Source organism: Mirounga angustirostris, unplaced genomic scaffold, assembly GCF_029215605.1.
Source record: "Mirounga angustirostris isolate CCGP_5_RB_7025 unplaced genomic scaffold, mMirAng1.0.hap1 SCAF_5, whole genome shotgun sequence".
In the NCBI taxonomy this organism is placed as follows: domain Eukaryota; kingdom Metazoa; phylum Chordata; class Mammalia; order Carnivora; family Phocidae; genus Mirounga; species Mirounga angustirostris.
The window spans coordinates 10958536-10981270 of NW_026991713.1; the positions used below are offsets into that span (position 1 = coordinate 10958536).

At 57.2% G+C, this 22735-nt stretch overlaps 1 protein-coding gene across 1 annotated transcript; it reads left to right on the forward strand.

The window, feature by feature from the left end:
- The first annotated feature begins 3599 nt into the window (after positions 1 to 3599).
- IL2RB (interleukin 2 receptor subunit beta) lies at positions 3600 to 21326 on the forward strand. The gene is made up of 10 exons (XM_045872587.3): positions 3600 to 3870; positions 7062 to 7182; positions 7643 to 7757; positions 8590 to 8668; positions 10749 to 10854; positions 12251 to 12399; positions 13459 to 13618; positions 14069 to 14189; positions 15598 to 15682; positions 18337 to 21326. The coding sequence occupies exons 2-10, from the start codon at positions 7086 to 7088 to the stop codon at positions 19090 to 19092; spliced, it is 1668 nt and encodes a 555-aa protein (XP_045728543.1). The 5' UTR covers positions 3600 to 3870; positions 7062 to 7085; the 3' UTR covers positions 19093 to 21326.
- Positions 21327 to 22735: the final 1409 nt, after the last annotated feature.

Sequence of the window (22735 nt, forward strand, 5' to 3'; positions counted from 1 at the left end):
AAGCAGGCTTCCCACCAAGCAGGGAGCCCCACGCAGGACTAGATCCCAGGACGCCGGGATCAGGACCTGAGCCGAAGGCAGACGCTTCACCGACGGAGCCACCCAGGCGCCGCAGGAATGACTTTCTATGTGAAAGGCACAGTTTGCCTGAGACGTGAGCTGCTTGGGGTGCTGGAGTTGGAGGCGCTGGTGAACCGGCCGCTCACAGGGGAGCACGAAGAACACGGATATCAGATCTGGAGCCTGGGAGGCCAGCGAAGTGACGGTGGCTTGGGGAGGGAGGGGGCTTCCACATGGGGGGCTTGGGGAGCAAGGGGGCTTCCACATGGGGGGTGAGGAGGAGGAAGCCAGAAGACCCCATATGTGCTTGCCCCAGGGCGTCTGCGAAAGTGGGGTTCCCCCGTCAGGAGCCGGGAGCTGCTGGGGCTCTGCCCTGAAAGCTGAGGGTGCAGGAAGGCTGGTGGGCAGTGGGCACGGTGAGACCCAGTGCGGAGCGGCGGTGGAGGTGTGGAGGGCACGTAGAGGCAGTTTTAGGGGCCAGCATTTGATGAACCTGGCCGTTTGGGGGCTGGGAGGGGAGGAGGCTAGGTCTGACCCCCAGAAGTCCTGAGATAAAGGTCTGGGCAGGCCTCAGTGGGCTCTGTCAGGCCCCTGCCATTAGAGAAGCTTCTGGATTCCTCTTCAGGATCCCTCAGAGACTCGGATATCCTCTCTCAGACACACCCCGGGTAGAATCCTGGCTCCGCCACGTTCTGTCAGGTGACCCCCGAGCCTCAGTTTCCTTGCCTGAGGATGGGAAGGAAGGGGCTAGCTCGGTAGAGAGCAGGAGAGCTCTGTGTACAGCCCCAAGGCGCGGGGAGTTGCCAAACAACAGCCATGCCTGAGCCCAAGGAGAAGCCCAGACATGGTGGCCGGGCTGCTCCTAGGGGGCTCTGAGGCCAAGACGAAGAGTCCGGATTTGATTCTGAAAGCGCTGGGAACTACTGGAGAGTTTAAAGGGGGTGCTGCAGTGAAATGACCTGATTTGGCTTTGGGAAAGATTGTTCTGGCTGCTGAGCGGAGAACAGACTGGGGGGGGTCAGGAGTGGAAACGGGGGGCCAGGAAGGGGGGCTTCTGTGGACCTGGCTCAGGGGCAGGTGATGGCCGCTGGGACCGGCGTGCATGCTGAAGAGAGCATCCCGCTCCCAGCCTGCTCTGCACACGCCTGGGGGCCCAAGCTCGGACTGCCTGCTCAGCCCTCACCTGGCTTTACCACCCAGCTTGGCACCTGCGGCACCTCTGTGTGTCAGTCGGGGTGAAGCCCACCGACTGCTGAAGCCAAACCTCCAAAACCTCCTGGGCCCTTTCCTTCTCGCTCCTGTTACAGTTCAGTGTGGTTTGTCTGGGGAGTGGGGAGTGGGGCCTTCAGGTGCCTGCTAGGGCCTCACATCCTCTAGTGGATTCTTGCAGGGGAGGGGGAGGAAGAGGGGGAGAGGGAGGGGGAGAGGGAGAGGGGGGAGATGGAGAGAAAGGGGAAGAGAGAAGAGGGGGGAAGAGAGAGGAAGGGGAGAGGGAGAGGGAGAGACAGAGAGGGAGGGGGAGGAGGAGGGGGGAAGGAGACAGACCCACGCAGAGGAGGAACAAGGTGAGGGTTTTAGGCCCAGAAGTAGGACAAAATCCCTTCCACCACACCCCACTGGCCCCTCAGTCCCACGGCTCCACCGGACTACGAGGGAGGCTGACCTATGGAGTCCAGCAGATGCCCAGGAGGACGGGACACAACGGGCGAGAGGGACCTGTTCCCACCTTCTCTCTCTACCACGATGTGCCCCCTCCCGCGTGCTCCTACAGCCGTTAGATTTTAGGTGGAGGATGAGGACTGGCCCCCCATCGCCACCTCTGCCTCTCCACCTCAGGGGTCCTGGCCTGAGCCCCTAAGCAAAAGCTCGACCCTCTGGGCCTGGGTGGGGGAGCTTAGGCTCCCCCACCTTGCTGTTGGGACATCTTGGACGCTCGATAAATGTTTGCTGAATGAACGAAAGAAGGGACTAAGCAAAGAAGAGCGGTGGAGGGGCACGGTTTCGGGCTGGCCAAGCAGGGCAGGCTAATGCCATCCCCATGGGCGAAGCTGCTGGCAGTGACTACTTACGGCAAGCTGGGCCTGTGATTTCTGGCTTCCCCCGGGGATGTGTTTTTTCTTTATGTGTTTCTAAAAGTTTCAACTGAATGCATTGATTTGGGGGCAGGAAATATGTTCGGGTGGTACACATGGGTCTACAGTGAAAAACATCCTTCCTACCTCCCCCTTCCTGACCTGGCTTTCCTTCCTGGGAGAAATAACACTCCCGGTTTCTTTTTCTTTTCTTTTCTTTTTTTTTTTTTTAAAGATTTTATTTATTTATTTGAGAGAGAGAGAGTGAGAGACAGCACGAGAGAGAAGAGGGTCAGAGGGAGAAGCAGACCCCCCGCTGAGCAGGGAGCCCGACGTGGGACTCGATCCTAGGACTCCGGGATCATGACCTGAGCTGAAGGCAGTTGCTTAACCAACTGAGCCACCCAGGCGCCCCACTCCCGGTTTCTTGAGAAGCTTCCAGAAATATTCTAGGCTTAATAAATCTTGGCTATTCTTCTCATCTTTGTGGTGGCTGTGTTGATTAGCTACTCCTGCAACCAGAAAGCCTTGCTCTGGGAGAGAGGAGAGGTGGAGGAGCTTACTCTGTGCGGTAGACGGTCGGAACCAGCATGCCTCCTTCTGCCCAGTGGACACCGACGCCCGGGAAGGGAGGCTCACTCTGCGGACAGGCTCTAAAGAAGGTCTCGCTCTTCTCAGGGATGCTGGCATCTTGCTTCTGCTTCTCCTCAGAACGGAGCCCGCTGACTCTCCCCCCAGGGCTGTCAATGCTGCTCTTCCTTCCATGCAGATCGGAGGTTCTGTGGAACTGCTTATCAGAAACCCCCTCTGAGGCAGGGTCATCAAAATCAGGAGAAAGAGAACGCAGAGCTGCTGCTTCTGGATGCTGGATGGAACTTCACGGGCCCCTGGGCCTGGGACACTGTGCATGACTAGGTGTGTGCCTTTCTAAAGAGGGGCCCCCAATTTCTCATCATTTGAGAAAAAAGTCCTGAGCAGGGGGTGGGGTGGGAAGGCTTAGGAACCATGACTTGAAAGGAAAAGGAAGGTTCTAGAATGTTCAATAAAAGGCCATCAAACTGTTTGCAGAGCCCTGGAACATGGTCCCCTCCGAATGCTAAAGTAAGTAAGGGGCTCCCTGGGAGGCTGGGTGAAAAGGGAGGTCTCCGAGGGGTGGGTGGGATAGGTGTGAGAAGCGCTGGGGACACCTCAAAGGACGTGTTTGTGTGAGGCCTGGGTGTTAGTGGCTGTGTGTGTGTGAGACTGGATGAAGGTGTCAGAGGCTTGAAGTGGCCTGTGTGAGATGCGCTGGGGTGGCGGAGGGAAAAGAAGGGGCTGCACCCCCTCGGGCTCCTATGGGCAGCAAGGCGCCTATCTGAGAGGCACCGGGCGTGTGCACGTGTGCGTGTGTGAGTGCACGCGCGCGTGTGTGAGTGTGTCTGCTACCAAGACACCCACGCTGCCCCCCCCACACCCGCCGCGGAGGAGGGAGATCTTTATCTGGTCCCCTAGGTGCTTCAGGAGTTTCAGAGTTTCTCACCAGCCTGCTCTCTCCCCGTCCCCACCCCAGGCCTTGCCCCCTCCATCCTCTGCACAGGAAGTGGGCTGGCCCTGGGGTTTTAGTCTTTGCCGGCCTCATCAGCCAGCTACTACCTGGGCTGCCTCGGTCGGAGTCGGAGCAGGGCCCTGGGGAGATGGCTGTGGACCCAGCAGTGGAGAGATCCCAAGAGCGTGCGCGGCAGCCCCATGTTTCAGCCAGGTGACTTTGCCCTCACCCTGCCCCCGTCTGGTTCCCGGCGACCTGCGGGGGCTCCCTCTCGGCACTGCCACCAGCCCAGGGCTGGAAGTGAAGGTCATGGGACAACTTTCACCTCTCACTTAGATGCCCCAGGAGATTCTGCTGGAACTTCCATCTCCGAGCCCTCCCGGCCCCCAGCCTTATCTTGAAATCCCTCAAGGATGAGGCAGGTCCTGATCTCATGGCCCTAGTTCTGGGCTACCCCTCTTTCCCAGCGCATCCCTGGGGAAGCTGCTCTGGGACGAGGGGCTTCCCAACCCAGAAGGGGTGAGGAAAGAGGCAGGAAGGCAGGAAGACTGGGGGGGAGGTCAGCTGAGCCCCAGATGGAGGGCACTGGGGTGTGGGGTGGGGGGACCCGCGAGCCCCCTCCTGGTGGCTGTGGAAGGGGACCCACACTGGGGAAGGACACACACTGGGGAGGCATCCCTGTGTAAAGTGCTCCTTAAGAGGCTATGGGGTGGGAGCGGAGGGAAGGGGCCCCTCTGAGACTTGGCCATGAAGTGGGGTTGCCTCCTCTCCGGGAGCCCTGGGTTGGGGGGGCCAGACCTGCACGTTTGAGTCTGGATTTGTCCCTCCCTTGGCCGTGTGAGCGGGCAGGTCAGTAGTGTCCCTAGGCACCACTGGAGGGGATGGGACTCCATCTCTGGGGCTGCCCTCTCTCCTGGGGAATGAGGCCTCCTGCCCTGAATGGTGTTAGGAGCACCGCAGGGGTGGGATGGGATGGCTGAGGGGCAGAGCCACTTCTGAGGGTCCCCCTTCCTAGTCCCACAGCTGGGATTCCGAGCCCAGCTGGGGAGATGCTCCTGGAGTTAAACAGCAAGAGGCCAGCCCCCCTGCCCATCTGCCCACCACCCTGTGTGTGTGTGTGGCGGGGGGGTGGCCAGGAGGACCAGGGGAGATGGCACCCATCACGGCCGGCGGTCTGGCTGCTGTGCTCCTGCCTCTGGTCCTCGCCCCGCCCCCCGGCGCCCCATGGCCCACAGTGTCAGCCCCGGCGGTGGCAGGAAACCAGGCAGTACTGACCGCGGTTCAACCCCCGGCTCGGCTGCACTCTGGCCTGGGCGAGAGGCTTACCGGCCTCGGCCTCCTCATCTGAGAAAAGGTGTCATAATGGTACCTACTCCCAGGGTGGCTGTGGGGACCAAGCGAGGTGATATCTGCTGAGTGCTAAGGACCTAGGCACAGAACGAGAGCCGAGTATTAGTCACCATCCCTGTCACCATCATCACCATCGTCATCATCATTGTCCCCGTCATTATCATCTCCTCACTTGGCATCAGATGACTGGCTTTGAGTCCAGCTCCCCGGGCAGCGCTAAGCTCAGTCTTGGCATCTGTCAACGGGGGGTGACGACAGCCACCTTCCAGGGTTGCAGTGGGGACCTCATGAGTCAGTGAGTGTGGTTGTGCAGCCGTGAAGGGCAGGGTGCGTGGGTGTGCGTGAGAACCCAGGACCTACGGTGCTTAGGACTCAGAGGTCCTGCTTGTTCTCCCTGAGGCTGGGCCCGTGGCCTTGAGCAGGTTCCTTAGCCTCCCTGGGCCTCCGCGCCCTGCTCTGCTGGAGGGTGCAGCCTCGGCGCCGGCCAGGAGCCCTCCCTGCCCCGACCGGCTCTGGACGAGCCCACGCTCCCCTCCCTGTGCCCTTTGCAATCGTGATGTACATCACTGCACCCTTTCTGCTATGAGTGGCGGGGAACTCATTCTAGACAATGCTTCTGCTCCCGCCGGCTCGCCTCTGCTGGGGCTGTGGTTTGGCCTTGACCTTCCTGTGATCTTGCACGCCTTTGCCCCGACCCTCCTCCCCTCATCCTGAGGCTCTATACCCGCTCCTGTCCTGGGCATGGGGTTGTCTTGCCGGCTGGTGCTGGCCTGGGGTGACACCCTCCAGGGAGAGGATAGTGCCATGCTCCAGGGCCATGATTGAGTGAGTAGGGGGGCACAGGAGGGCTCGCTGGACCCCTTGAGGGTCCCAACGCTGTGCCCTGTGCTGTTGGGGGGGTTCCCAAGGAAAAAGGCAACCAGCCCCCATCCCCTACCCCCCCCGGGGAGCTCCCCCTCCTGTGGGGATGGTGGGCCAGGCAAGGAGGAGCCCATAGGTACCTCTCTGGGCTCCTTTTCGAACCCAAGCCAGACACCTGACAGTTGGCCTGTGCCCTTGCTGGGCCCTGACTCCTCGACTCCAGGGCCAGGAGGCTGTTGGCCTTACCTCTGGGACCAGTGCCCAGGACAGGGTCTGGGCAGGGCCGAAGGACATGAGGGAATAGGCCCTGGGGGTGAGTGAGCTGGGAATGAAATCCCAACTCTGCCTCTTCTGCGCACGTGACCTTGGGGGGTTAATGACTCAGAGCCTTAGCTCCTTCGTCTGTGTAAGGGGATAGATAACACAAGCACCCAGCCCCCACGCTGCTGGGAAGAGAAGATGATCTAGTGTAGTAAAGTGCTGGGCACAGCGTGAGTGCTCAGTACGCCCGAGTATTGCTGGCACATAATCAGTACCTGAGTATCAAGCATGTCAACTGTCTCGGTGGTGGGGGAAGATAGAGTCAGAGAAGTTACAGGAGCCCCTGCCGGGCTCTGGGCCGTCTGCCCTGGCGCAGATTCCACATCTGCCTCTTAACAGCTGTATGACCTTGGGCAGTTTGCTTTATGTCTCTGTGCCTCAGTTTCCCCACCTGAAAATGCAGATAATAAGAGTATCTCCAATAGAGTTCTAATTGCTTCATTTAAGGAGTGTAAGACAGCCTGGCATCTAGGAGCCTCCCGATGAGGGTTTTAGGTGTGATTAAGGGGGCAGCAGGGCAGAGAAGAGGTGAGCTCTAATCCCAGCTCTGTGCTGGCCTCCCTATGTGGACCTGAGCAAATCTTTCCTTTTTCTGGGCCTCAGTTTCCCCAGCTTTTGAACAAGGAGGTGGGCTCACTCAGAGAGCCCTTTCAGCCCTGACAATGTACGGCTCCCTGAATCCCTGAAGGAAGGAAGTATGTGTGGGGCTGAGGGACCAGCAGGTGTAAAGGCCCTGAGGCTGGATGGTGTTGGCTTGGTAGAGAGCAGAACGGGGAACGCTGAGATGGGCAGGGCTCAGCCTGCCTCTCAGAGCAGCGAGGGACCTGGAGCAGGTGTTCACTTGTGCTTTCTCCCCTTCTTCCTCCCTCTAGGGCTCCCTTCCCCAGCTCCCACCCATGGATGTGATGGCAGCTCCTGGTCTGTCTTGGTGTCTGTCCCTCCCTGTCTTCCTCCTGGCTCTGGCCATCCCTCAGGGATCCACAGCGGCGAATGGTGAGGACCCTGGCATCTGGATAGCTGCGCTTTCTCTTGGGAAGGTGGCCAACACCCTTGTAGAACCCCTTTCAGGACCCCTGCTTCTCGGCAGAGGCCCGTCAGCAGGGGCAGGAGGCAGGGGAGGAGGGAGGCAAGGGCAATGGGACCAGAGATCAGGTGTCCACCTTCTCCCTTGGCCCTTCTGTCCTGTCCCTGTTGCACCCATGTGTCTCCCCACGCCAAAGGAAGACACTGGCTTTTCATGCCCGCTCTGCCTCGGCCTGCCCACGGGACCTTGCAGGTTCTGGGGCTCAGTGTTGTCCTCTCTGAAATGGATCCACTGAGTTCCTTTCTGCCCAGCAGGGCTGTCTCCCTCCTCATCTGGTAGGCACAGGGTGCAGGGAGCAGGGTGGTGGGTGAGCCCTGGGGGGCTGTGAACACCCCGTGGCCAGCCACTCATGCCTCATCTTGTCAGCAGACACTTCCAAGCTCACATGCTTCTACAACTCAAAAGCCAACATCTCCTGTGTCTGGAGCTGGGATGGGGACCCGCAGACCACGTCCTGCAAGATCCACGCTCATCCGGATAGACGGTGAGTGTGGGGTTGACCAGCAAAACAGTAGCATCTCAGGATTGGGAGGTGGTGGTTCTTATCATCACTGGTGTTTAGACTCTCGGGATTCCTTACTGGTAGACTCCAAGATGTTGCACTTTGAGAATTTGGACTGATAGGACCCACAGACTCTTGGTATCACAGAAGTCTGGAAAATGTAGGAGTCTGATGTTTAGATTCCTAGAACCAGGGTGGAAGTGAGCAGTGGGGGTCCAGTCTACAGTGGAGGGGCCGGGGACGAGCTAGACAGGGTAGTTTGGGGACACTGGGCTGTGCGGCTGATGGGCCAAGGTTAGAGTCGATTTAGAAGCAAGGGGGCAGTCAGAAAGGGGGCTCCCCAAGCTTTTTGTGAGACTCCGAGGGCAGCTGTGGGAACAGGGGCCTGGGGCATGGTTGGGAGCATGGGGGCTGAGAGGGAGTCAGAGAAGGGTCTGCCGTGATCTGGACATCCTGGTGGCAACAGCAAAAGAGCCTTTGGGTTTGGCCATGGCCTTGGGTAGGTGGTGATTCCACAGGGTTCCAAAGGCTCCTTCCAGCTCCATGGGAAGACTCTGGAGGGCTTTAGGTGGGGAGGCCAACATGTCCTGAACTGCTTGTTTCTCAAAGATCACTGTGGCTACTGTGGGGCTAGGCTGGGGAGGGCAAGAAGAGGTACTCGCGATGGGATGTGAAGCAGGTGGGGGAATGGGGGTCTCTGCCGAGGTTGGCATAGAGCCCCGCCCAGACTGGCCTTGCTGCATGGGGGGCCACCCCGAGGGCTGGTTCTGGGGGTCCCTCCTTTTGTCCTAAGGAGGTTCTTTTGCCTTGAAAGGCCTTGGAACAAATCCTGTGAGCTGCTCCCGATGAGCCTGGCATTCTGGGCCTGTCACCTGGTCCTTGGATCCCCAGATGTGAGTAATGGGAGCTGAGAAGAGAGCCCCAGGGAGGGCAGGTGCAGAGGGGGGTCCTTCCAGGGGCAGAGCTGGGGCCCAGCGAGCCCAGTGGCTTTGGCTACAGACTGCGGCACAGCAGCCTGCCCGGGGCAAGAGAGGTGGAAGGAAGCAGGGCAGCGTCCAAGGCCAGAACTCAGGGCCGATTGGGGGTTGAGGGATCTGTGGTCCGAGCTGCTCGGTCGTTCTGCCTCTGCTTCACCGCCTCCCCCCATGCTTTGTGGGTCCTGTGACACTTCTGTACTCCTCATCAGGTGGGGGGGGCGCCCACCAATGACAACAACCCCCTCTGACTCTTCCCAAGGCCTTGGCAAGTGCAGGGCAGCGTGGGCTAAAAGGTGCGGATCCCAGAGCTGAAGGTCTGGGGCCAGCCCTGCCTCCGTCGTAACACCCGCTGGGTGACATCCGGCAACTGCTGAGTCCTAGGCTGCCCTTCTCGAAACGGCAAGAATGATGGTACCTGCCTCATAGAGCTGTCCTGTGGGTTAAAGCCCTAGGCACCCCACCCAGAACAGAGCATGCGCTTGACTTTGTAGTCCATGGATCCTTGTGACTTTGTGGGTGGGCCCCAGCATTGTCCCCTTCTTGTCAATGAGGAAACTGAGGCTCAGAGAGGCCCTGCCAGGGAGGGGAGAGAGCTGCAATTGAAGCCTCTAGATGGGCTGCCTCTACATGGGCGTGTGGCCACGTCTATGTGGGCGTGCATCAGATTATTGTCTGTCACGCCCTCCTCGGCAGCGGTGGACACCAGGGCTGCCCAGACCACATTTTCCAGCCGTCATCAGGTCGTACCCATTCTTAAGCGGCAGGAGGATGTGGAGATGGGCTCACGCGGCTGGAACCAGACAGCTGTGCCTGTCCCCGTGAGCTCTGCAGAGGGTCTGCCTTCAGATCCTGGCCCCACCTTTTCCTAGCTGTGCGACCTCAGGCAAGGCCCAGCCTCTCAGAGCTTCAGCCTTCTTGGCTGCGGGATGAGAAGAGCCACAGTGCCTGTCCCATAGGGTGATGGGAGAGTTAAATGAGAGAACGTGTGTCCAGCACGCAGAAGAGCTCCCGGGACGGAGGAAGAGCCCAGGACAATGTATTCCTGGCATCTTTACAACGACTATGATCATGCTAATAATGACGATAATACCATCATTATCTGGAAACATCAGGCCCCCAGAGCAACCAGATGCAGGCAGGGGCAGGGTCCTTGGGGTGGAAAGGGAGGAATTATTCCCAGCTCTGGGGACTCTGATGATCAGGTTCAAGGTTTGCTCATGGTAGGCCCTGTGGCAGGTAGGTCAGAAGGACTGTGCCTGGGGTCCTGCACCTGAAAACACCCTCTTGGAACCCAGAGCACATATCTGGAGAGGACCTGAGGCCCAGGGTCGCGGCTCTGTGGGGGCAGTGGATGCAGAGGCCTGGCTTTGAATCCAGACTCCCCTGCTGACCACATGTGTGACTTCAGGCTTCTCATGTGCATTATGAGGATGGATTGCTATGAGAATCAGCCATAGAAGTGCCTAAGGCACCTGAGCAGTGCCTGCCCGCAGGAGATGCTCACCGCCTGGCCGTATCCTTCCCAAAAAAGTCAGGATGTGGGAATGGGGAGAGACAGGCTTTGACACTCAAAACTATTACACAGGTACAGTTCCAGACCTGCCTTTTCTTGGGGGCTCATCCTGCTTGCACGTCTCTTGTGATGGGGAACTCCCTCCCTTCTGAGGCAGCTCACTTCACTTTAGATCACGGGTCAAATTCTGCTTGCTGTCTGTTTTTATAAATAAAGTTTTATTGGTACACAGCCATGCCCATTCTCCTACAGGGTGTCTCTCACTGCTTTTTACAAGCCAGCAACAGAACTGAGTAGCTGTGACTGAGACCGTTTGATGTGCAAAGCTAGAAATATTTACTCTCTGCACCCTCACAGAAAAAGTCTGCTGACCCTTGTCTTAGCTGGTGGGGCGTGTGAAGGCCCCCACTTTTGTTGCGGTCTTGGTCTTCCCTCTTCCCTGTCCTCCCCGCCCCCCATCCCTACCATGTCCTTCCCTTGCAGGCTCAGAGTCTGACTGCGGCTGACATCGTCCACATGAGCGTGATGTGCCATGAAGGGGAAAGGTGGAAGACACTGATGACCCAGGACTTCAAGCCCTTTGAGAACCGTGAGTGAGGAATTGGGAAGGGTGGGGGGCCTGGGGCAGGCTAGGAACCTCCCGTCCTGTCTTTCTGTTTGGGACCCTCCCCATTCCGGTCTCTCTCCATACCCACGTGTGACCTCTCACTGCCTGCTGCCCTCGGGATGTAGTCCTGGCTCCTTCCCCTGGTATTCAAAGCTCAGGATCTGGTCCTGGTTTCCCAATCTAGCACTCCTCCTCTCGTGGCCTGTATTCCCATCACAACCAAAGGTCAGCTCTCTGAATTCAGCTTGCCCATCCATGCCTCTGAGCCCTTGAATTTGCGGGTGCCACAGCCAGGAAGGCTCTTCCCACCAGGAAAGTTCCCACTCACCCTTCAGGGCTCAGTGAAGAGTCACCTCCTCCAGGAGGACTTCTCAGACTCTCTCAGCCCATCGTACCTCCTCTTTCAGGGTGTTTGTGTTTTTTCAGGGTCCTCACTGCCTGATTCTGGGACTGTCTCCCTCACTGGGCTGTGAGCTCTCTGAGGGTAGAGCGTCTGTCATCCCTATATCTCTACTCTAAGTACCCAGCACCAGGCCTTATCCCGGCAGGGCTCTGGGAAGGTGTTTTGAATGACTGGGTGCCCAGCCCCATCCCCAGACCATCTCTAAGGGAGGCCATCTCTAAGGGAGAAAGGGCGAGATCTAGGCAGGGTTCTCAATGCAGCCCTGCCTTAACTGAATGTGGTCTGCCCAGCAGATCATTTCACACATCTGAGCCTCAGTTTGCCCATCAAGAATGGGGAGAATCGGTTATCTGCCGGACCCTGGTTGCTGTAAGGAGTTTGTGAGACAGACACAGAAACCGCTTAGCACATGTTCAATAGACATTCATGTAGTTCTACAGAGTTCCAGAATTATAAAAACTTAGGTCAGTTTAACTTCAGAATCATAAAATCTTATAATCCTATAAGGATACTGAGATTCAATTAAATTACATGAGATGATCCATGTAAAGCTCTCAGATCCATTCTGGATGCGGCCTTGACTTTTTTCGTATAGTAGATACTTAATCCAGTGCCTATGACGTGCCAGGTAATGCTCCAGGCACCAGGGGTATCTCGGAGAACACAGTCCCTGGCCTCACTGAGCTCCCGGTCTGGCGGGGGAGACAGAAAATGAACAAAGAACCCCAAACAGATATTTGATATGTCAGGTGGGGCTAAGGGCTGGGCAGGGAAATAAAACAGGTGAGGGGGTAGAGAGTGGTGGGTGGTGGCGGAAGGCTTCTCCACGCAGGATCTCTGGGGGGGGGGAGGGCACCCAGGAGGGAGAAATAGCAGGTGCAAAGGTAGAGGTGGGGGTGCGTCTGAGGTTTATCCCCTCAGCATGGTGACCCAGCATCCCCTGAGCTCACTCCCCCTTCCTCTCTCCTGCCTCAGTTCGCCTGATGGCCCCCGACTTGCTCCAAGTCACCGAAGTCGAGACCCACAAATTCAACATAACCTGGAAAGTCCCTCAATCCTCCCACTACATTGGAAGTTACCTGGAGTTTGAGGCCCGGACAAGGTCCCCGGGCCAGAGCTGGGAGGTGAGTGTATGGCCCGGCTCCCACCTGCCCGGACTCCTCTTTGCTGTCCGGGTCACCCTGTCCATCCTTCATGTCAGCAAAGCCACGGCAGCCCCTGGGCAGCCCCTGCCGCTCTCCTGTACTGCCTGCTCTGGCCTCTCCCTCCCCGTATGTGCCCCCGACAACCCAGGGGTTCCAGCTGGTGGCAGATGCCAGAGCAAGAGTTTACATAGCTGAGGGGCAGGTGACTACCCTCTGAGCCCTGGGAAGCCACCTGTCCATGCTTCAAACCCAGCGTGCTCCACAGCCACTGGGGTCTGCCACTTCCCCACTCGCTTCCCCACTCCCAGATTTGCTCACTCAACACTTACTGAGTACTTACTAGGCGCTGGGTGTGGGCTGGCCACTGGGAAGAGGGTGGAGGGCAAAACCGACAAGCTTCTGGAGCTCCGGAAACTCACATGGCGGGTGGGAAGGCAGTCTGCAAACTGGGAGACTGGACACTATGGGATATTGAGAAGGGCTATCAAGGAAACGAAATGGGAGTCCACATTTGGGACGGGCTGGGGCAGGCTACTTCAGACTGGGGGCGCCACTGAAGCCATGACACGGCCTGTGTGTCTGAAGGATGGGGGAAAAAAGCGAAAAGAGTGATCCAGAGGTGGGAGACGTCTCTGGAAAAACGCTCTTCCTGGTTGCGTGGCAAATAGACAGACTGTAGCAGAGTTGAGCTGGAAGCTGGGAGACCAGCTCGTACCTGAGATGGGGGGAGGAGAGAGGGGAGAAGGGGAAGGGTCCAGAATCGCTCTGGTTCCGCAGGTGAAACCAGCTGCTTGGCAGCAGGCTTTGTGTGTGGAGGATGAATGAGAAGGAGGGGTTCAGGCTGCCCTTGGGGCTTGGGGCTGAGTAGTCAGGGATCGTGGGGGGAGAGTGGCGGGGGGTGGGGTGGGGAGGAGGGTGGCTGGCGGGGAGGAAGGAAGGTGTTATCTGCTCAGCCTCCCAGCCAGCCCTGCCATGGGAGGTGAGGTGAGCCGTGGAGACCCCTCTGCTCTGACAGACCCCCGCCTGTCTCTGCCCCAGGAGGCCTCCGTGCTGATCCTCAGGCAGAACCAGCAATGGATTTCCCTAGAGACACTCACTCCAGGCACCCTGTATGAATTTCAAGTGCGGGTCAGGGCCCACCTAGGCAGCCACAAAGCTTGGAGTCCCTGGAGTCAGCCGCTGCCCTTCAGGACGCCAGGTACCAGGGACAGAAGGGGTGGGATGGAGCTCAGATGGGAGGGGATGGCTGGGGTGTGGCCTGGGGGCAGCTGGTGGGGGGGGCCTGGGAGGGGTACAGGGCTCAGACCCAGTCGTGCTCATCTGCTATTATTAGCTCACTCGTTGTGACCCTGCAGGGTGAGCAGTGTGGCCGGGGTGGGCTGCTCTCACCTGGAAGCCTCAGTTTCCTCGTCTGTAAAGTGGGTACTGTGCTCCCCGGCAGGGCTGCTGTGATGAGGCACGCAATGTCCCTTGTCAGCCCGGTACACAGCAGGTCTGCTGGGCCAGCCGGGACCTGCGAAGGCCTTGGGTCTGAGGTCGGCCTGTCCCTCAGCACCAGGGTGGCAGTGGGGGGGATGCTGGAGTGATCTGGGCGAGCGGGGGCGCCTCTCTAACCCCTCTCCCTGCTTCTCCTCCTGCCCCTGGGTAGCCTCAGAGAAGCAGACTCTGACCTTTCTTTGGCTTGGCCCCATGATGTTGGGCGTCATCTGTGTCTCTGGCTTTATCATCTTGGTCTGCTTGTTGGCCAACTACCAGTACATCGGACCATGGTAAGAGCCCTCCCTTCCCGCTCCTTCGTGCTCTCATCTGACAATCTGACACACACACCCCCTGTCAGGTCAAGCCCTCGGCTGCTCCCACACACCAGTGCTCCCTCCGCCCTCCCCAAAGTCTTCCCTGCCTAACACCTGGCTTTTCCTTGTCACCCCAAAGATGGAAGCCCAGGGAACCAGCCTGAGGGGAGCAGGGGAGGGAAAGCCCCATGGAGGCCCCCCCAGAGCATTACTCTTGGGTGTTGAGTACACATACACACATGTGTGCAAATGCCAACTGTCTCTATGTGTGTGTCCTCGTGGATCTCTCTAGATCCCGGCATTCATTAGCTTATTCCTTTATTAGTTGAGAGTGCCAGCTCAGTGCCAGGCCTGGGAAGACAAGGGCAAACATATGCATGCGGTTCCATCTTTATGGAGCTCATAGTCACGTGGGAGAAGGCAGATATTTATAAATCATACACAAATACAATGACACACCCTAATAGGATGGTAAAGGAAGGTACTCGATGGATTGGAAACAGACAACGGGGAGAGGAACCTTGGTTGAGGGGTGGCTGGCAGAAGCATGCCCAAGAAAGTGAGGACTCCCTTGAGATCTGAAGGAGGAGCTAACCAGGCAGGGTGGAGGTGGTGGGGAGTGCATCAGAAACAGAAGAAACAGGGTGTGCAAAGGCCTTACATAGGAAGGAGGGAGGAGCATTACAACAACTGAGAGTTCAGGGAGGCAGGTGTGGTTGGAGACCAGAAGGGGTGGAGGAGAGGGCCGACCTGAGCCTGAACATCTAGACGGGAGGCAGTCAGGCTTTCTGGGGCCTTGAGGCTATGACCACATTTTGAGGTAGGTGCATATAGATACTGGGGAACTCAGCTTGGCAAGCAGAGCATGGGCTGGAATTCAGCACCCACTCAATACCCCCCTAAAACCAGGTGCCCTTAGGCAGTGCACAACCTGAACCACCATCCATGACAGCCTGGATAAGAAGACACACAATCTGGCCTCTCTCCTACCTCCTGCCTCCTCGTTCACTCTACTCCAGACACCTGGCTCTGTGTGGTCCCTGACCACTCTGGTTCCTGTGGTCCCCTACCCCCACATCCTTCTTTTGCACAGCCCTCTGCTTTTTGTTTCCATAGAATGAATGGTCGTGTTGCACCTTTGGTTCGTGTCTGTCTCCCTGTTAGAATGTCAGTTCCTTAAGATCAGAGACCTTCTCTGTCCACCATTCTTATGTCCCCAGGACCTAGTCCAGCACCCTCCCTTCCTGGGAATTCACTTGGTATTGATCCAACAGACGAATGTGGAGTGGCTCTGTACCCTACCTTCAGGGCTGTGGGTGCCCGCCGATACCGTGGCCCCCTTCCCTTCTCATCCTCCTTCTCTCCCTGCTCCTCCGCTGTTCAGGCTGAAGAAGGTTCTGAAGTGCCACATCCCAGACCCCTCGGAGTTCTTTTCCCAGCTGAAGTCAGAGCATGGAGGAGATTTCCAGGTAGGAGTCTGGGGCTGGAGGAGAGAAGCAGGCAGCTGGCTCAGGCTGGCAGGGGGGTGGCCAGAGGTGTGAGTGAGTGGGGGCACAGGAAGAGTGGGTCTGCACTTTGTGAAAGGAGACAAATACCGAAGTGAGTGGCTTCTGGGCTGGGTGTGGGCCCCTTTCCCCAGCTCTGGTACCAGCCTTCTCAGGCTGAAGAGCACCTCCCGTCTGAGCCAGACTGCCTGGGTTTTAATCCCGGCTCCAGCCCTTCCTGGCTGTGTGACCTTGGCGCGTTTTGGAATGTCTCTGTGCTAGTTCGGGGAGGGAAAGAGTGTTACTGTGTGGTTGGGCCTGAGATCATGCCTGGCGCACAGTAAGTGCTCAAGGGGCCCTAGCTAGAATTGCTGTCACCGGTCTGTTGACTGAGCAGGACTTGCCACTTCTCCACACCCTTCCCCCCCGCCCCCCTCTTGTGCAGACCCTCTTCATGGGCAGTGGTTCCTCTCCCCACTGCAGAAAGCCCTGAGTGGGCTCCACACCCTATCCCCCATGGTAACAAGTCCTTGAGCCACTTCTCATCAATTGATGCGGAGTCACTGGGAAAGAGCTGGCCCAGATAGTAGTAACACTCTGAGCCCCATTAAACCTCAGTTATCTCCCCTCCCTGAGCCCACACTTGCTTCAGGAAGGAAGTGTCGAGGGGGAAGGGGGTTGTGGTGGGCTGCTTCGATCACCTTCCCCTCCCCAGGCTCTCTAGATTTGGCGGAGGATGAGATGGGGCTGGAGGGAGATCAGCAGGAGCACGGAGGGGCTGGAAAGCCATACTGGGCCAGAGGTGTCAAGAGTTGGCTTTGGAGTTCTCCATTATGGCTGATCAGGACCCCTTCTGGAATTCTTTGGAAAACTCCCAAGACTGGGGATAGCTGACCTACAGTTCTCTTGATGTGGGGGAACGTATCTCCTTAAAATTCTTCCTAAAGCCCTAAAGGTAGTGAGCACCCCATCAACAGAGGCATTCTAGCAAGCCTTGGCTTACTATGTGTCAGAAATATAGCAGAAGGGATTCCTGGTTGAAGGCTGGACTAGAGGCATCCTTAGTCCTCTTCCAGGGTGAAATCTTCTTGATTCTATGTGACTAGGACATTTTGAGGTGGGAGTGGGCTCCATCCTGGAGAGGTACAAACCACTCCATCTTCCCATGAGTTCATCCCCAGGTCTAGATGCTTGTCCCAGACCTAGGGTGTGGAGAGGGTATCCCAAGGAAGCCCTGGGGAGGCACAGTGTGGTTGGGGATTGGGGCTGGCCAAGAGGGACCGCACCCTCTCCTCTGCATCTGGGGGGGAGGCCTGCTCCTCTCTCTCTTCCCCAGGACCTCTGGCTACCGGGCCACAAGGCCCACTGCCCCCCTATCCATGGGACCCGGGCGTATGTGTGCCAGTGTGTGAGGGTGTGTGTGAAGAGGGATACATTTCTCTTTGCACCCGCCTTCCACCTCCACTTCAGGGCATTGTGGACGGAGGCCCGGGCCCAGGAAGTGGCTGACCATGCACACCTCTGAGAGGGGCCAGCGAGGCCCTGGCACACCAGTGCAGGCCACAGGCCTGGCCTCTCCTTCTTCTGGTTGCATGCCCAGCACCACCTGCCTGGCCCTGCCCCCTCCACTGCCTCTTCCAGGGCCGGACCCTACCCGCCTGACCCCCCTCCCCCGGCCCCGGACCTGCACTCTCCCTCTCTTCTCAGCCTGCTGGGCACAGGAGTGTGGGAGGAGCCCGTCGGGCCTGGTCCCTGTGCCCAGGGGACCCCCAGTCCAGCTGCTGAGGGCTCCCAGGACAGAGGGCTGTTGGGGTTCTCAACTGTAACCACCCGCGGCCCCCATCACACCCCTGAGGGCCTGCTGTCCCTTACGCCTCTGCGGGTGGTCTGCCTTTCACGCTGGGCCAGGGACTTCTGCCTTCATTTTATTTGGCATCCTCCTGCTGGCCCACAGTAAGGAAGCTGGGAAAGAGGGGGCTAAGTGTTGTGCAATTGAGGCTCAGAGAGGTGCAGTGACCTGCCCAGGGTCACACAGTCAGTGAGGACCTGGGCTCTCCAGACTCCAGAGCCACTGGGAGGTGCTCTGGTGGGCACTTTCTTCTCTCTGCGGAGGGACTGTGTGGCAGGTGGGGGCCGCACAGCACTGGGGCGGGGGGTGGAGAATTGCAGGACCATCCGCGCCCATCAGAGATTTTGTCAGGGAGCCTGTTCCCAGCTCTCCCACCGCTGGCTGTGTGATCAGGACCAAGGCCACGTCCCCTCTCTGGGCATCTGTAAAGTGAACAAGATGGGCTCCAGGGCCCTTTCGGCTTTGACACTGGTTTGTGGACTCCCACACTTGTGCTGGCCCCCACCTGACGCATGGAGGCTTTCCCCCTCTGCCTGGTGCCTAATGTGGTGCCAGGCTCACAGCAGGCGCTCCAGAAACAGTCCCTCATCGAAACGACACATCCCCTGGGCACCTACAGGAAGCACCCTCCCTGGGCTGACCCCGAGTGTTCCCCAAGCCGGTTGGGGGGGGTACAGTCAGGGAGGCCTTCCTGGAGGTAGCAGCCCTGAGTAGACTGTAGTTAGGAGTTGTTTCTGAGAGTCTGGGGGAGGCACTCCACTCACGTTCCATCTGCTCTCTCTACCTGCAGAAGTGGCTCTCCTCGCCCTTCCCCTCGTCATCCTTCAGCCCCAACGCCCAGGCAGCCGAGATCTCCCCGCTGGAGGTGTTGGACCGGGACGCCAAGGCCACACAGCTCCTCCTGCTGCAGCAGCAGAAGGGACCCTCACCCTCCACGGAGACCAGCGGCCATTCGCTGACCAGCTGCTTCACCAACCAGGGTTACTTCTTCTTCCACCTCCCTGATGCTGTGGAGATCGAGGCCTGCCAGGTGTACTTCACCTATGACCCCTGCACAGAAGAGCCCGAGGAGGGCAGGCCCGGGGAGCCCGAGGGGCCTCTCCTCCCGCCCCTGCTGCCCCCGCCAGCGGAGGACGATGCCTACTGCACCTTCCCCCCGGGGGATGACCTGCTCCTCTTCTCTCCCGGTCTCCTGGGTGGCCCCAGCCCCCCTAACCCTGCCCCGGGGGGCGCTGGAGCTGGTGAAGAGAAGCTGCCCCCCTCTCTGCAGGAGGGAGCTCCCAGAGACTGGGCCCCCCAGCCCCTGGTGCCTCCCACCCCAGGAGCGCCTGACCTGGGGGATAGCCAGCCACCCCCAGAGCATGCCCTGCGGGAAGCAAGAGGGGAGGTCCCAGCCCCTGGCCCCGGGGAGGGGGTCAGCTTCCCCTGGGCTAGTCTCCCCGGGCGAGGCCAGGTCAGGGCCCCTACCTTCTGCCTGACCCTGAACACCGATGCCTACCTGTCCCTCCAAGAGCTGCAGAATCAGGACCCGGCTTACTTAGTGTAGACCGATGACCAGGCAGGTCGCTGCCCACTGTTGTGCCGGGCCCACGTGAGGGCTCTTTGTCCTCAAGGCTCGTCCACTGCTGAGCCACCCAGCGTCTAGCTACCCCCTGGACATCTCTGCCCCGAGGGCCCCCACCCAGCCCTGCACACTCAGCTGTTCACTTCCAAAACCGTCATTGCTGCTCCCTGGTTCCGTGGCCCAAGCCAAGAACTGCAGCGGGTGGGGGCACTGGGACTCCCCTCATCTGCAGTGGAGTCCCATGGCTTTTGCCTCTAAAGCATCCCTCCTCCCCAGCCCTGCAAGGACTCTTCACGGAGAGTTTTTGGGGTTCTCCAGGGATCTTCACCGTGTCCTCCTCCCTGGGTTTCCCGCCCCAGTGCACCCCCTCTTGCCCATCCTCCACAGGGCAGCCAGAGTGCTCTCTCTGAACCACAAATACGGCTCTGCTGCCCCTTGTTTAAACCCTGCCATGGCTCCCCGCTGCCCTCACACCACTTCTTGGCCTAGCTCTTGCTCCTCCAGCATCATGCTGGGACATTCCCTTCTGGAACCCTCCCAGTGGTCCTACTGAGGCACCAGCAGCTCCCTCACGCCCCCACACCTTTGCACATGCTGTTCCCTGTACCTGCAGTGCTCTCTCCTCCCTCATCTAGGTGACAAACCCTCTTATGCCTCAAGGGTCTGTTCTGCTTCCCTTGAAGGGAGACACTGCCTCCATGAATGTGCCCAAACTTCGAGATTCGGTCCCGGAGGGGGTTCTCAGGGTCATGGGATGGCTAGACAAAGCGGCCATGTCACTTCACCCTTGGGATCTCTTGTGACCTCGGCATGCTTAGCTCCTGGGTCCCTGCCACTGTGGCCCAAGTACGGTCGCAAATCCCCGGCGAAAGTCGACACTGGCTGGATCTTTCCATAGCGGTTTCACAGACTCGGGAGGCCTGCTGCTGGAAAGTAAACGCCTCCCAGTGGCAGGTTCTGAGGCTGTCAGAGAGAGTCTAGACCTTTACTGGAGGGATCTCTAATGCAGCTCAGGGGCTGGCACCCCCGCACCCAGAAGAGCAGCTCGCTCACCGCACTTCACAGTGCGCTTGGCACCCTCATCATATTCCCTGGATGAATTAATGAACTATCTGGGACCACCTTGCTTGGCCTCCCGGTGCCCGGCTACCTTCACACAGGGGGCATCGTCCCCCTCTGAGGTCAAGACACAGAGAGGCGAAGCCCCATGCTCACTAGGTTCCAGAATGCCCATTCCAGCAAGAGGCTCGTCTCCTTTCAGGGCAATCCTCCCTGCAACCCAAACACAGACACACGGGGCCGGCCCCTTCCTTCTCGGTGCTCACCACCACCTCTCCACTTCTCTTCCCTCTGTCCCTGACACAGATCACACCTGTGATGTCTGCCGCAACCTTCCTCTCACACTAAAAGTCTCTGCCAAGAAAGCACGCCTTCCCGGGTCACCAAGCTGTGAGCGCGGTGTACCTGCACTTATAGGCCCTGCGCCTAGCTGATTGGGTGGGGACCTGACACAAGCCCACCCACAGGCCGACAAGCAGCCTATGAACTGGCTCAGAAAAGAAGCTCCACCCAATCAGGGAGGCCGGACCTGAACTGGCCAATCATATTTCTCTCAGTCTTGAGCCTTTTGAACTCAGGGAAAGAGGGAGGTCCCTGGGAGCAGGTGCCTCGGGAGAAGGAGCTGGGAGAAACCTGCGGAGGAGTTCAGCCCCGTTAGCAGAGGGCATCTGGCTCTGCTACCCAGACTCCTGCTGCCAGAGGGGCTGCTGACTGTTCGCTCAAGATTGTTTTCCTTATGCCCGAAATAAACTCCCCTTTCTTGAGGATGTCTGAGTCTTGGATCCTTACCACGAAAGAGCTTAATTACCTGGCTCCTTCCCACCTCCTGCCATACGACGCCATGTGTTCCGGGCCACGAGGCTCCTCAGTCCTGGCCTGAGCATCAGACCCAAGCTCCGTGCCCAGACCCTTGCTCTGTGTCCCAGGGCAAACTGTGAAACCTCTCTCCAAGTCAGTCTCTGTTTTGAAGAGTTCTTGGGACAGTTACAGTTCTCAAGCCTCGGGCATTTGTGCTATATGTATTTTCAATGTACCATCTCTGTTATTGTTTACTTAATATTTTTCTTCAAATCCATTCACTTTTTGGTTTAAATACTTTTATTTAAAAAGAAAAACCTTTGTATTGCTTCTTTAAATGGAAAAGCTGATACTCACTATAAATAAAAGGTAACTATAAAAAATAAATACAATAAAATAAAATGTCTCAATTCATTGCCTGCTGGAAATCTGCTCTCTTAGTTTAAAGGGGGGATAAGCAAGTGTTGGGAAACTGTTGAGGACATTCCAGCCAGCACCAAACGGTGAGAAAGCAAAAAGGTTGTAAAAGGAGTATCTTTTTTGCTAGTAAGAGTCAGGTTTATCTTATTCTGTGTCTGGGCACCATCCGACATGGTCTCATGGGAAAATAAAAATAAAATATCATAAAAATATAATTGATATGTATATTTAATATAATATAAATTAATAATATAGACAGAATACATAATAAATATAAATACAATGAAATAAATGTAATTTTAATATACATATATTTATTATTTAATAATAAATAAATATATATAATTTTATGTATATAATTTATATATAAAATATATAAAGATTATATATTTAATTAAATAATTTATATATATAATTTATATATATAAATTACATTAAAACTCATATATATATATGTATAATTTTTTTTTCTTCTATGCCTTTGACTGAATAGTTGGACCAGATCGTGGATGGCAATATCTGGCATTCATAAAGCTGCACCGGTGGCAGACATCACTAATCAATTGCACCCACTCACGGCAGACATTGTTAACCGATCATGGCTCTCCTTCTTGTGAAGTTTGAGGACAGCTTTAGATTATGTAGGCAGGTCCTGATTTATCATAGCTGGCACCTGGTGACATAGCTGGACCAGATCATCCCTCAGGTTCCTTCCACAATGGAAGGTCTTATCTTTCCAGACTGATTTTCCAGGCAGGGAAAACTGAACCTGAGGTGTTGGAGGCTGGAAAGCCAAGAGGGGCCTATGAGCAGGCACACCCAGGGAACCCAGTTGTCCCCACCATGTCTGACAAGAGACTTTAGCTGGCAGTGAGCAGAATGAGGGGCCGCCTTGCACCAGGTAGAGTGATGGGCCAGAAGCTACAGTGTGACATGTCCAGGGTGGATTAGAGTTTGTGCCTCAGGAGACGGGGTAAGGAGGGAGCAGCTGGTAGGGGGGGCAAGGGTGAAGCAGAGACAGTCCTGCCTGGGTCAGACTGCAGGGAGAGGAGCGGCACCATTTGGGAACCAGGCAGCCAAGGGCCCTGGGAGATCTGTCAGCCAGGGCAGATGGGGGGTGGAGGGGGGGGATGGAGGGGGGGATAAGAGAAAAGGAGGGAGAGGTGGGCGGCCCTTCCAGCCTCTCAGATCTCTAATTTCTTTTTTAAAAATTTTTTTATTTAAGTTCATTTTAATTAATATATAGTGTATTATTAGTTTCAGGGGTAGAACCCAGTGATTCATCAGTTGCATATAACACCCAGTGCTCATTACATCATGTGCCCTCCTTAATGCCCATCACCCTGTT